Source organism: Cydia splendana, chromosome 1, assembly GCF_910591565.1.
Source record: "Cydia splendana chromosome 1, ilCydSple1.2, whole genome shotgun sequence".
NCBI lineage: Eukaryota > Metazoa > Arthropoda > Insecta > Lepidoptera > Tortricidae > Cydia > Cydia splendana.
Window position 1 is genome coordinate 1007586 of NC_085960.1, and position 14119 is coordinate 1021704.

Below are 14119 nucleotides of genomic sequence, written 5' to 3' on the forward strand. Positions count from 1 at the left end.
AACGAAAACAATTATATAAGTAAGAATAAAAAAATATTACAATGAATTAATATATGGGATATTTTTATTAATTTCATATTCTTCTCTAATTACTGTACCTATTCATGTGTATACTTCTTAATAATGAAGATAATTGCTAACTAAGCCATATTGTCCACAGAAACCGGCTGGAGAGCAACGCTGAGCACTGGTCCGCGTTACTGCTGTCTCTGCGCGAGCTGACCGAGTGGGTGATCCGCAAGGAGACCGAGCTGGGTGCGCTGGCGCCGCCGCGCGGGGATCTTGCGCAGGTCCTCAAACAACAGGTAACAATCACCTTTAGGCCTTAGAGCATTTAATAACCGGAGTCACCTTTAAAAGCTTACCCCTCTGCCGAAAACCTTGAACAATTGTGCAAACTTGCGTATGGACTGACATGGATATTTGTACGTTACGTACATATCATGTAGAAATAGCAATATTGACTTCCCCTCCACCTAAAAATCGGCAGACTGTTTTAAATAAATAAATATTAAGGACATTTTTACACAAATTGACTAAGCCCCACGGTAAGCTCAAGAAAGCTTGTGTTGTGGGTACTCAGACAACGAAATATATACATACATAGAAAACAACCATGACTCGGAACAAATATCTGTATCATCATACAAATAAATGCCCTTACCAGGATTCGAACCCGGGACCATTGGCTTCATAGGCAGGGTCACTACCCACTAGGCCAGACCGGTCGGTAGGTCAGGTCGGTCGGTGTGTTTTGTACAGAAAATGACAGCCATAGCGTCTCCAGTTACTAAATTCTCTAAGCTTTAGGCTTGTTTTTGTAAGAATTTAAAATTAAAATTTAATTTGTACTAAACTTGTAAAAGAATACGAGGGGGGATTTACGCGGTTAAGACTTTTCTTATGCATTATTTAGGTATTGTAAATTCTCTCTTTTCTTCTAGAACAATTTCATACTGTTCATAAACCTACCTACTATTGCCACTTGTATGTATGTATGTATGTATGTCACTTTATTGCACATAAACAGGTTTACATAAAACGGACAAAAAGAAAACAAAAATAAAAATGTTATGTACAAGGCGAACTTATCCCTAAAAGGGATCTCTTCCAGCTAACCTTTGAGAAAATGCGAAAGGATCAAACACTAACAGGTGAAAGACAATTACTTGACGTGTCACGTTATTTTAGCCAAAGTTTCGTATCCCAAAAGTGCGACATAAAACGCACCTTCTCGAAAAAGCCCATTACGGTCGACCTTAATGGAAGTTCTTACTTTACAGAATTTTAGATTAACTAAGTAATAATTAATACTTCCGCACGGAACTGATTTATTGCTCCCATTATTATTCAGAGATCTGTTGAACAAACGGGGGTTTTTTGCAGAAATCCTGTTTAATTGGATGATATTCTAAAACACGTAGCGTGTTTTAGAATATTCTAAAAAGATGATCTTGATGATCTTCACAAAGATGATATTCTAAAACACGCTACATATGTACAGTCACCTGCAATAATATGTTACACAACGAGGACCGCAAAAAGATGTGACGCGCTCTTATTGCGCTGCAAAAAAGATAGTGTCAGATATTTTTGCGGCCCTCGTTGTGTAACATATTATTGCAGGTGACTGTACTTGCGTTGTAAATGTACGTACGTTGATATTCAACACGATATCAGATTCATTTTCTATTGCAGACCAGACACTATCACTTGCAATGATATTACTAGTAACATCCCTAGTTCGGTAGTGACATTCCAGAACCTCCCCACACACCGCACACACTTGTCAATATTCCACATATTCAAAGAAATTAGATGAAAGAAACTCTTGAGTTTCATGTACATATAATTATTTGATATTATATATCCCACCAGTTCTTGGGTCCGATATTTTCACGAGGCTGTAGTGTAGGTTAGAATCGGTGATGGTATTTGGCATTTTGTAATTTTAATGTAAAATGCCTAAATCGAAGAATAAAGACGCACTTTATTTTTTAATAATTTTTGCCTAGTGCAAATATTTTGCAATCAGACAGGCACAGATTTTACAATCTATGTTAACTTTAATTACACAATAATTGCTTCAAATTTAATATCGCTACGAATAATAATGTAAATTGCGGTCCACTAATCGGACAAATCTCGAATTATTACAACTATTCCGGGCGTAATTAATTTGCAAACCATAATGAATAAATTTGTAAACGTTTCTAGTATTTTGCTTTGATATAGGGTTGGCACTTCAGTGAGTCTATTTATAAGTATTTTCCCAATGGCGAAGCGCTATATTTTATACAAATAAGTAACAATGTGATGTGAGTTTTACCTATTTACCTAACCCACAAATAAAAGCATGCCATGCAATTACGATTTGTTAATATTATCAAAATACAATGGAATGGGAGGCTTTTTACTGACCACTGGGCCGTTAGAGGATAACACGTACTATTGGTGTGTCTTGCAGTCTTGATTTTTTCATAGTTTGAGAAACCAAGTATTGTATATTAGAGCTTTACACAAAACTTAAAGTTTCTAAGTCAATAATTATCCACAAAAGACAGACGTCTATATCTAGAGTTTTACATCTTATCCAACACAGCTCCCTGTAATTTTGACCAAATGGTCAGTCCGTTTTAAAATAAAACAATCATATTAACACAATAAAAACAAATCACATTCTAATTCAAAACAAAAAAAAAATCGTACGTAACTAAATTTAGCAGCCCTAGCTATCAATTTGTTAACACGAGTCAGCCATTTTGCGGCCCGGCCGAAACCAAAATGGCGAAGCAAAATGGCGCGTGATCCCGCAACTGATTAAGCATGTTGACGGCTTGGATTAGCTCTATTTAGCGGGCTAGCTGGTTGGTGTACGATTTTTAGGCGGTTTTACTTGAGCTAAAACATTTTCATTTTGAAATTAGATTGCTTTTCCTAGTAATTAACACAATATACAGGGTGTTTGGTACATCGTTTGCCAAATTAAAACGGCAGATAGGTTGAGTCATTTGCTATCTACTCATGTCTAGAAAAAAAAATTGGCCATGGTTTTTTTACTACTGCGCAAGTAAAAATTTGATATTTACGAAAAACTGGCATAGAGCTGAAAAAAAAGTGCACAAAATTAAAAATTTCTAGGCCTGGGCTGATAGCAAATGACTGCCGTTTTAATGTAGCAAACGATGTACCAAACACCCTGTATAATCATTTAAATATAGAGAAATCTAATTACGTACGGATTTCAAAAAATATGGCCAGATTTTTGAATCCAAGATTTCTGACATGTACTTTTTCGTACAATCGTCATGGATATCTTTTTCTAAGTTATTGAGGTGCGGATTTCAAAAATGATTACCATGTGCGATGGTGGGCATGTACTTTTTCGTAATAAAAAGTCATGAAATTCGTTTTCTAGGTTCTCGGGGGTGCAGATTTCGAAAGTTATAACATTCATTAACTAGCGGTACTAAGTTCGCCGGGATTGATAGTAGTAATTATATTTATCACAAACATACATACATATCTCATAGTATAGGTATCTTATTAGTTTGACAAAAGGGTCTAACGCAATCAATTTCTGTTTTTATACTTACCTATCAAAAACAATTGGGCCGCATAACGAGTATAAAACCCGTTTTGAGGGCCATAAACTTTATTACCGATACGTAACGTATAGGAGAACGATATTTTATCATGTCTAGCCCAAGAGTCAGGAAAGAAAACGTTATTAAATTATATGTGTAGAAATGAGATATCCGTAGTAATTTTTTGTAAAATGTTTCATGAAATGAATCCTTCGAATATGTAAGTAGATTTATACTGCCGTATTCGAACTTCAAGATATTCACAAGAGACGGCACGTACTAGATACGGTATAGTTTAGATATCAACTAGTTCTCTTTTGCAGCGCAATTCGGGCAACCAATGTCACTTTTACGTTAGTTAGAGTAAGATATCTATTAGATGTGAATTGGATCTCTAAGTCATATCCTGTGGAAATCGTTCAACAGTATCTCCAGAATCGCGCAAATATCAAATTTGACAGGTTAGATCTTAAACATATCGTTATCGTATCTTGGAGATGTCTAAAAGATGTCTAATAGATGTCTATTTCAAAATCCGAATCGGGCCCATATTTTATTCCTTTTTCGTAAACATATCAACACTAATCTATTGATCTATGCAGTATTCAAATAATACACCTATTTATGTAAGTATATTTAAATCAGAATATGTAGTAATGAAGCTTCCTATTTTGCGTCTTTACTTATATGGTTGCTACTTAAAAACCTTTTTGTCATAGTTGCCAATGGATTATCTCGTCAATCTTGAAAATATCAGCATCAATATCAGTGTATAGTTTGCTCAGTTATGTAGGTATAATATCTCAGATTGACTGTCTAACTCTCAGACTATCCGTATAACAGACCTACTTTACAACATCTATAGAGGGGTCCGATTCATACGCGATATTTCACGCCCGCTTCCTCCCATAAATCCGCGCGAATCAAAAATAATGGCGCCCGCCGCGATAGTGTATCATGTTTTAACATCTCTACTTAGGAATCTTCAACTTTTACGGGATTTATAACATGTCCTGGTTTGTGAATGAGTTATACTTTTAACTTTAAAGTACTTATTTCGTCTGTGGAGCTGTTTTTTTTTTGTGTTATGCGTTATGTAGTTGACATATTTTGTAGTTTGTTGGTTGAATAGTCATGATGCTATTTTATGTAGTCAACCTTTTGAAGTTGTCCTAATGTCCAAGATGATCCGTCATAGAAGTGTAAAACAGACTTGAAAGAAAATACTGTAGACTAGATAATCTGAGACAGAGTGTATATAATCTAATACAGAGAGGTGTTTCGTAGTTTATGTAGCATATAATATTATATCCTTCTAGGACCCATATAATCTTCATTGATAAGCTGGATATAGTGGATATGCGTCCTTATATGTCATTAATTCATTATGTTTATTTTATAAATAAGAATTTATATTTTCAGTGAATATTTAAAAAATAATAAAATAAATAAATATTAGGGGACATCTTACACAGATCAAACCTAGCCCCAAACTAAGCAAAGCTTGTACTATTTACCCTTTATTTACCCTTTAATCAGGATATTTAATTTCCCTGTGTTTTTTACTGGAAGCATATTCCTTAAAATTAAGCTTACCACATGTGACCGTTATAACACCTTTTGCAGGACGACCACCGCGCGTTCCGGAGGCAACTGGAAGACAAGCGACCAGTCGTTGAGAGCAACCTGCTTAGTGGCCGGCAGTACATCGCCAACGAGCCTCCTCTCTCTGATACCAGTGATACTGAACGTAAGTTAATATTTGATACTTTGGAGGGTACAAAAAACATACCTATTTAATGAGTATTATGGAAGTTTTGTTAAAGCAAGTCCCTTGACCTAAACAGTGTAAAAAGTATATAAATATGCTGCTGTTGTTCTCCCTATGGTAGGTAACGCAGAGCTTTACAGACCTCCACGAGCTCACTATACGTGTCTTGGTCTTCAGCAGCGCTCCTAACTACACTCCAGTTTATCCGAATGGCATTCAGCTCTTTCTGATATAAATTTGCATGTCAAAAGCTTTTGATGCTTTTTTAACACATGAATAAAAATTCTGCCACTATCGACACTACGAATTCAAATTTGCTTATGTATAATGAGTCCATAACACTACTTAAATCAACAACAAAAAACTCGCAACATTGAAATTGAAAGTCTTAGTAAAAGCATGATAGACAAGAACAACAAAAATCTTTCTGACAGTACATAGGCAAAAGATAGTACAGTACATTATAAAAACATAGGCAATTAACATGGCATTACACCAGAGATAGTAACATCTCAGAATTTCTCATCCGTATATGTTGACTTTTGACGTTATCAAATTGGAACTGTTTAATCTAGTGACATATCGTCGACTTATTAACATACGGGTGTCGCTCAGGGCGGTGTTCTAGGCACTAATGTATTCCTTCTGACAAGCAAAGCAATAGGGTTCCACAGGGCGATTTGCGGATTGTCGCCGGCAAGCTAATGGCTTTATACAGCCTTCTGTTACGCTTTGATCTCTGCTTTCGAGACATACGTGTACGATATATGTAAATAAGATTCTCAGTGAGGATTAAAGTCGATGTAGGTAAATACCTACATCGAATTTAGGTATTTAAATAAATATCTAAATTCGTTTTAGATAGAAAGTTGTGCTAAACTCAATAGATGATATGAATAGAATTAAAAAAAGTCAAATGAAAATATATGATTAACTAATATTTGGGGATTGAGGAATAAGGATTTGGTTTGAGTATAATTATGACATTTATTTGAGTTTACGTTTTTTTATTACACGTGTAATAACTAATAAACAAGTAGCCTATCTGTCTGTTATGTTTAAACCGCTGAACCAATTTGGATAAAATTTGGTATGGAGATACTTTAAGGCCCGGGGAATAAACACATGACAATTTTTATTCATCATCATCCTCATCTCACGCAGACGAATTTGCGGGAAGAAGCTAGCTGTTTAATAATACGGCAATATAACATCATCATCATCATTTTAGCCTTCAGTCGCCCACTGCTGAGCATAGGCCTCTCTTCGTGTACGCCACTTATCCCGGTCCTGGGCTAGTCTCATCCAAAAGTGCCCCGCGATTTTTCGAATGTCATCCACCCAACGAGCCAACGGACGTTAGGCGCTTCTTTCATTCGAAAGCGCGGCCACCAATCTCTTTAACAAATCCGTTTAAAAAACATTGTTTCAAAACATCCAACAGAATTTTCAATAGAAATACATTTGATACCTTTAATTTTAGACCAATTGCAAATAAAAACAAATCAGACCATCAGCAACTAACATGGCTTTATTCGTGAACCAGATGGAAACTAAACACAGCGCTCCACATTTGCATGATGGGCTAACGAACTGAGATACCACTACGATGTACGACTGTACATCTGACTGATGTGGTTAATTTTAGGCTAATGTATGGAAAACAATAGGGCAACTTTTTACATTACATAAGTACATAGATTTATTTATTTAAACTTCATTGCACAAACAAAGAAAAATGTACCAATGGCGGGCTTAATGCCAATTCTATACCAGTCAAACAGAGACGTTCATGTTGGTGCAAGAGAGATTCATACATTGTGAGTAGAATATCACTAAGTAGATGTTTAAGGGTAAAATAATAATGTATAGTTATACATCGTAATCGATGTTTATTGATTTATTATATGTCAAATCCTTGATATTTGGTTAATGTAAATACGAGTTCTGAGAACGCATAAAAACTAAATATGTGATAAAGAACTGACTAGACGTTACGTAAGACGTATAGGTACATGTAAAAGTTGAAGAAAAGGTGCTTGTAAAGAATAAATAAATAAAAAGGGCACCGTATTTGTTACACTTTACTTGAAATCCCTCAAAAAACCTTCAGTCTAAGCCGTAAAACGAACAACTCTGAAACGTAAAGCAACATTCATTGTCCAAAAACCAACATCGAGCGGGCGCCCAAATTACACTCTTACGCAACATTTTTTTATCCAAACATAAAAAAACAAGCATTCTCTCGCCAAAACCACGTCATAAACGCCTTGGAGGCACTCGAACTGCCAAAAACTTGATATTGATTTGACTTAACTTTCAATGCAGCTTTCTCTTTACTAAAAACTTGCGTGATATGCATTGCGATTCATATATCAATATTAGATTTTTCTATTTCGAAATCCTCATTTGGAAAAAAAACGCCCAAATGCGTCCGTTACGCCGGCCGGTCTATAAATTTGAAAATGGAACGACTTCGGGGGACCAATGGCGTTTGAAAAAGGAAGGAGCGTTCGTTAGGACCCGCCATTTTGGTCGATAACGTTGACGGGTTTGCGCTCTTGTTATTTATGATGTAGTGACCCTGAATAATAGTTTTAGAAATACGTAAAGAAGGAAAATGAGGTATGACCTTGAAAAATAATAAATAAAAATTTCAAATAAACTTTCGGTGAGCTTTAGTTATGTCGAGCTTTAGTCGTATAATGTATATGTGACAGTTATCACTATATTGTAAAAATATATAAAGATTTTAGAATACCTACTAGCTTTAATGAGTAGTTTATTTCTCTTCCGTGGGAGATAGGATACGGGGCGTAACAAACTTTCTTTGAACCGTGCTCATTTGCGTGGCCAAAGGAGGAAATTTACTTACACAAATCCAAGAGTAACCCGAATAATCCGGTGGCTGGTTTACACTTTCAATTAATTTACTTAGATTGCGTGTAGGGTGGCTATTCAAAAAACTTTAATGAAATGGCCAATATAAGCAGATCTCTTCGTACCTGACCCATAGTTGCCTTTTTATTTAAAGATGAACACTAGGTTTTTTTAGATTTGTGTATTTTTATGTTAATCAATTTTTTATAGTTTTATTTTTACTAGTAATACTTTTTAGGGTTCCGTACCCAAAGGGTAAAACGGGACCCTATTACTAAGACTTCGCTGTCCGTCCGTCCGTCCGTCCGTCCGTCCGTCTGTCTGTCACCAGGCTGTATCTCACGAACCGTGATAGTAAGACAGTTGAAATTTTCACAGATGATGTATTTCTGTTGCCGCTATAACAACAAATACTAAAAACAGAATAAAATAAAGATTTAAGTGGGGCTCCCATACAGCAAACGTGATTTTTGACCAAAGTTAAGCAACGTCGGGCGTGGTCAGTACTTGGATGGGTGACCGTTTTCTTTTTGCATTTTTTTCCGTTTTTTTTGCATTATGGTACGGAACCCTTCGTGCGCGAGTCCGACTCGCACTTGCCCGGTTTTTTTTTTACTTTTTTTTACTCATTGCGAGGTGTACAGCTCACAGAGCCTCGAATATACCTACCGTACCCCTAGTGCAAATTTCATTTGATAGCATGACGTGACGTGACGTTCGTGTTAGGTTCTTTTTGTATGAGATTTTGAGTTCCCAAAACGTCCCGCTTGGCGCGCTGTTCAAAATCCCATACAAAATGAGACTTAACGCAAACGCGTACGTCTGTCACGCTATCGAATGAAAATTACACTAGGGCAGCGGTCGGCAACCTTTTAGCAGCCAAGGGCCACATAGCAGTCAACGAAGTGGACGCGGGCCGCACTTTGTTAATATTTATGACTTTATCAGACATTGTCATTTGTCAATATTACATACAAAATAGCCAGGCAGGCTCGCGGGCCGCTGGTTGCCGACCGCTGCACTAGGGGTTCTGGTTAGAACTTACAGACGGGATGAAAATAGTTGTACTCGTAAATAGTAAAGGCGGTTTAAAGTAATCTCCTTCTGGCCCCGCTACCTTCACACACAAAAGGCCCGCATGTAATGTTAATTAAAGACCGGATGTTTTTTAGCTTAATTAGATCTTTAGATTATTTTTTTTTAAACTTGGATTTGCCTGTCTTTGGTACAGTCAACAACAGAGCTATGAATACAGGCAAAGTGTCAAAAATATGTATACAGTACTTTATTGCCTGTGCATTAAGGTCGTGTATACATATTTTTGCCTGTATTCATAGCTCTGTTGTTGACTGTACCATCACCCACACTGTGAACTGTACCTACATCGATGGACCGTACGCCTTTTGTAATAAGGTCCACCGATGTACAATTAGGAGTGTTGCTGTTTGTACATTTAATTATGTACAAGTATTGCATGTGATTATGTGTGGGTTTTGTTTGACACCACGACGGTGTCAAAGTTTCAAAGACTTAACTTGATTTGATATGATATAATTATGGTACCACCTTGACACGCCTCAACTGGCTTCGACGACCGGTCTGGCCTAGTGGGTAGTGACCCTGCCTATGAAGCCGATGGTCCCGGGTTCGAATCCTGGTAAGGGCATTTATTTGTATGATGATACAGATATTTGTTCCTGAGTCATGGTTGTTTTCTATGTATTTAAGTATTTATATATTATATATATCGTTGTCTGAGTACCCACAACACAAGCCATCTTGAGCTTACCCGTGGGGCCTAGTCAATTTGTCTAAAAATGTCCTATATTTTTTAATTATTTATTTAACTGGCAACGTCCAATTAAATAAATAATTAAAAAAACTTACTGGCAATGTCCTATATTTATTTATTTAACTGGCAACTCGCCAATTTAATCACGATTTGAAATCTGAATTCTACATCAGTTTTTTAAGGTTTGCTACAAAGTGCTACGCCGTAGCCCGTAGCAAACAAATATCGTAGCGGAAAATGGTGCTACGCGATCGCTACGTGTATAAAGCTTTTCCTTGTAGTAAGATTTGTATGCCACATATTAAATACACGGCCTGATGGTAAACGCAGCCTATGGACACTCGGGGTGCGCAATGCACATTGTTGAAACTGTACACTCCTCTTTAGGGTTCCGTACCTCAAAAGGAAAAAACAGAATCCTCATGAATCACTTTGTTGTCCGTCCGTCCGTACGTCGTCTGTCTGTTCCCTTTATCTTGGGAACGCGTGGTATCGAGGTGAAATTAAAACCATGTCCGAGTAGGTACAGTCAACAAAACTATTAGCTTAGCATTTCTGCATACATGTTTGTATGCAGAAATGCTGCTCGCTTGCTGACTATAACATAAAAAAAAAAAAAAAAAAAAAAATGCTAAGCTAATAACTTTGCAGACTCTCAAGTATCCCATCTGCTTTTAAATTCACTATCGGCCGGATTCGAACTTAAGATACGTCAGTTAATAGATCTAAAAACGATATGGATTAGATATGTCGGTGTCAAATGTGACGTTTCTTCAAACAAAAACGCCACTTTTGACACTGATACATCTAATCCATATCGTTTCTAGATCTATTAATTGACGTATCTCAAAGTTCGAATCGGGCAGTATGTAAGAGTACTTAATATGCGCGCGCACCGTAAAATTAACTATGGGCCCGATTCGGATTTTGAAATAGACATCTATTAGACATCTTTTAGACATCACCAAGATACCATAACGATATGTTTAAGATCTAACCTGTCAAATTTGACATTTGCGCGATTCTGGAGATGCTGTTGAACGATTTCCACAGGATATGACTTAGAGATCCAATTCACATCTAATAGATATCTTACTCTATCTAACGTAAAAGTGACATTGGTTGCCCGAATTGCGCTGCAAAAGAGAACTAGTTGATATCTAAAAACGTATCTAGAATGGATCTAGTAAGTGTCGTCTCTTGTGAATATCTTGAAGTTCGAATACGGCAGTGAAATGTTATTCCTAACGTTTTGAGTGCGGACGAGTCGAACGTTTATATCAATACATTGGTTAAGATTAGAAGCTAGGGAGTTATCTATTTCATTTTTAGGGTTCCGTACCCAAAGGGTTAAAACGGGACCCTATTATTAAGGTCTGCTGTCCGTCCGTCTGTCTGTCACCAGGCTGTAGCTCATGGACCGTGATACCTAGACAGTAAAAATTTTCACAGATGATGTATTTCTGTTGCCGCTATAACAACAAATACTAAAAAGTACGGAACCCTCGGTGGGCGAGTCCGACTCGCACTTTGCCGGTTTTCTCTTCAAATTTTGGTTCGTGTAAAAAATTGGACTCGGCTGCGCAATAGGAACATATCTGTGCTGTCTTCGCACGGGCGAGTTACTCGCCTAGTGGCTCGCCCGACTCTCCTCGAGGACCGTTGAGAGTAACAATGCAATTTGTCGTAATGGCACGAATAGCGGATAGTTTGTTGAGTATTTTGTTAGTGATATTGTGGATTGTTTTGCTTTTCTTTTTGTTTTGCTGTGATTATTTAGATTTGGAGTTACTTTCTTAATGTTTATACTACACTGATTCAAACTTTTGCGATTTTTACTTAATCGCGTAAAATTAAGTTTTAAATTTACCTCCGATGTTTCGAGGACGGCGTTGTCCCCGTTGTCTCGTGGTCTTCTCCGAGACCACGGGGACAACGCCAACTACGTAATTAATGTTTATGCTGTTTAATATTTTAAAGGGTAAGATTTATATTCATTTGATTTCAAATGAAATATAAAACAACTAAAATAGATGATTTCAAGTAACACACGTTACTAAATTTATATATACCTGCATATGTTATTAGCATTATCATTGCAATTTTCATCTTCTTGATTACATACCTACATAATGTTTTTTTTAATTGGTTATTTGTGCTTTTACTTTAAAAATTAACCAATCGGTTTTAATATGCATAGCTCAACAAGATTGGCCGATTTTTAATCATATTTCCGTTCACTTTTCTATTAATCAATACTGCCGCGGCATAATCCTATCCCGGCAAATTGCTCGGAACGAAGTTTACGCCTTGAGGGCAGTCCGACACCGGGCTATTACGGACGTCGTGCGTGTAATTACCAAAGGGATTTACATACAGATTTAGATGTATTTGCTCATATGTCTTCCTCTTGAAAGCACAACTAGAGTCCGTCGGTGCGATTCGGGAAATGAATTTGAGATTCACTAGATATGAAATAGTAAAGATATGTGACGTTCCACGGCAAAAGGTACCTTCGGCGGCTGCAATAATATTGGAGCGGCGTTAATAATAGCGTATGCGCCAACCGCCATAAGGTACCTTTTGCCGTGGAACGTCACATAACTATTTCATATCTAGTGAATCTCTAATTCATTTCCCGAATTGCGCTGCGTATAAGTTAACTTTACAATCTTGAATAAAACAAAGTCCTCACTTTTTTACTCCGTCGAGTATCATTGTAAACGTCATATTTTCATAGAAATTTGATATTCATGATGACATTGCCACACTTTGTCGTTGCAAATAGCATATAGAGTTAGCTTGGTCCAACTCTATCCATGTACATATAACGAGGAGGAATTTATTTATGCGAAGTGTCAACGTCATTTTTAAGCTTCCGATTTAGGCCAGAAAGTCGCCGGCTCTTTGACATGCAAAAATGCGTACGTGAACTGTAGGAGGCACCTGCTTACAGGCGTGAAATATCAATGACATTTTTAAATTTTGAATTGAGGCCGTATAGACAAACCTTCAAACGCACAATGTTCCTAAATTTTCATTGAATTTTGAAACATGAAAAGGCTCTTTAAAATTGCGTTTTGCCCCAGCACAATCCAAAAAGTCATATTGTTATCCATAGGCATCTCGTAGTAGTTTAAAATATTTTGGTTTACAATGATCATATTCTAACAGCCGGAAAGCGTTCGCTTAAAGCGATCCAGTACTTTAAGAAATACAGGGATCATAGGATGTCACATTAAGTATGAGTATGGAACAAACCAACGCCAATGATATTTAGAGAACTTTAAAAGCTAGCTTTGATCCTGTTGTATGTTTTTAGGGTTCCGTACCTCAACAGGAAAAAACGGAACCCTTATAGGATCACTCGTGTCTGTCTGTCCCACCATCCCCCCCTCCCCTTTATCTCCATAACTACTGGGTCTAAAAGTTTCGAAAAAAATACACAAAATAGTTCTTTACCTATAGATGACCGGAAAACCTATTAGAAATGTGCACTCAAGCGTGAGTCGGACTTATGTACGGAACCCTTAATTGGAACGCGAGTCCGACTCGCACTTCACCGGTTTTTTTATGATATAGGAGGCCAACGAGCAGGCGAATCGTCTGATGGTAAGCGATTACCATCGCCCATGTATACTTGCAGTTGCAGCCGTGTAAATTATGAATGTCTAGACTCTAGGTCACAGATACATTGGTTTACCAGACCACAAATGCTACGCTACAGGAATCGCCTCGGCTCGGCACGTGGCGCAAGCATTCCGACACAGGAATTTAATAATTACGACGCAGCGCGCTGGGGGTTGCAGTGGCTAATTTACTTCGAGCTTTTAACTGGTGGCGATAGATGGCGCGCAATATTAGTTATGAATCCCTTCTCGCTTTTGATTATCGCGTCAAATTAGTTGAGAGAATAATTTAATAATCACGACGCATAACGCTGGGGGTTGCTGCGACTAATTTACTCAAGCTTACATCAGACGGTAAAATGATAATCTTTTTTGTGAAGCCTATTTATATTTTTAAAGATTATTTACAAAAACATAACAATCCCTCCTTCCTCCAGTTCCATATGACATTTTATAACGT

At 37.2% G+C, this 14119-nt stretch overlaps 1 protein-coding gene across 1 annotated transcript in view; it reads left to right on the forward strand.

Annotated features, from left to right (window-relative positions):
- The window catches only part of LOC134798617 (dystrophin-like), a 734075-nt gene that overhangs the window by 626740 nt on the left and 93216 nt on the right, over positions 1–14119 (forward strand). The window contains exons 14-15 of the mRNA XM_063770984.1: positions 161–305; positions 5214–5337. Coding sequence (XP_063627054.1) covers positions 161–305; positions 5214–5337 — 269 coding nt within the window. The remainder of the gene's footprint in view (positions 1–160; positions 306–5213; positions 5338–14119) is intronic.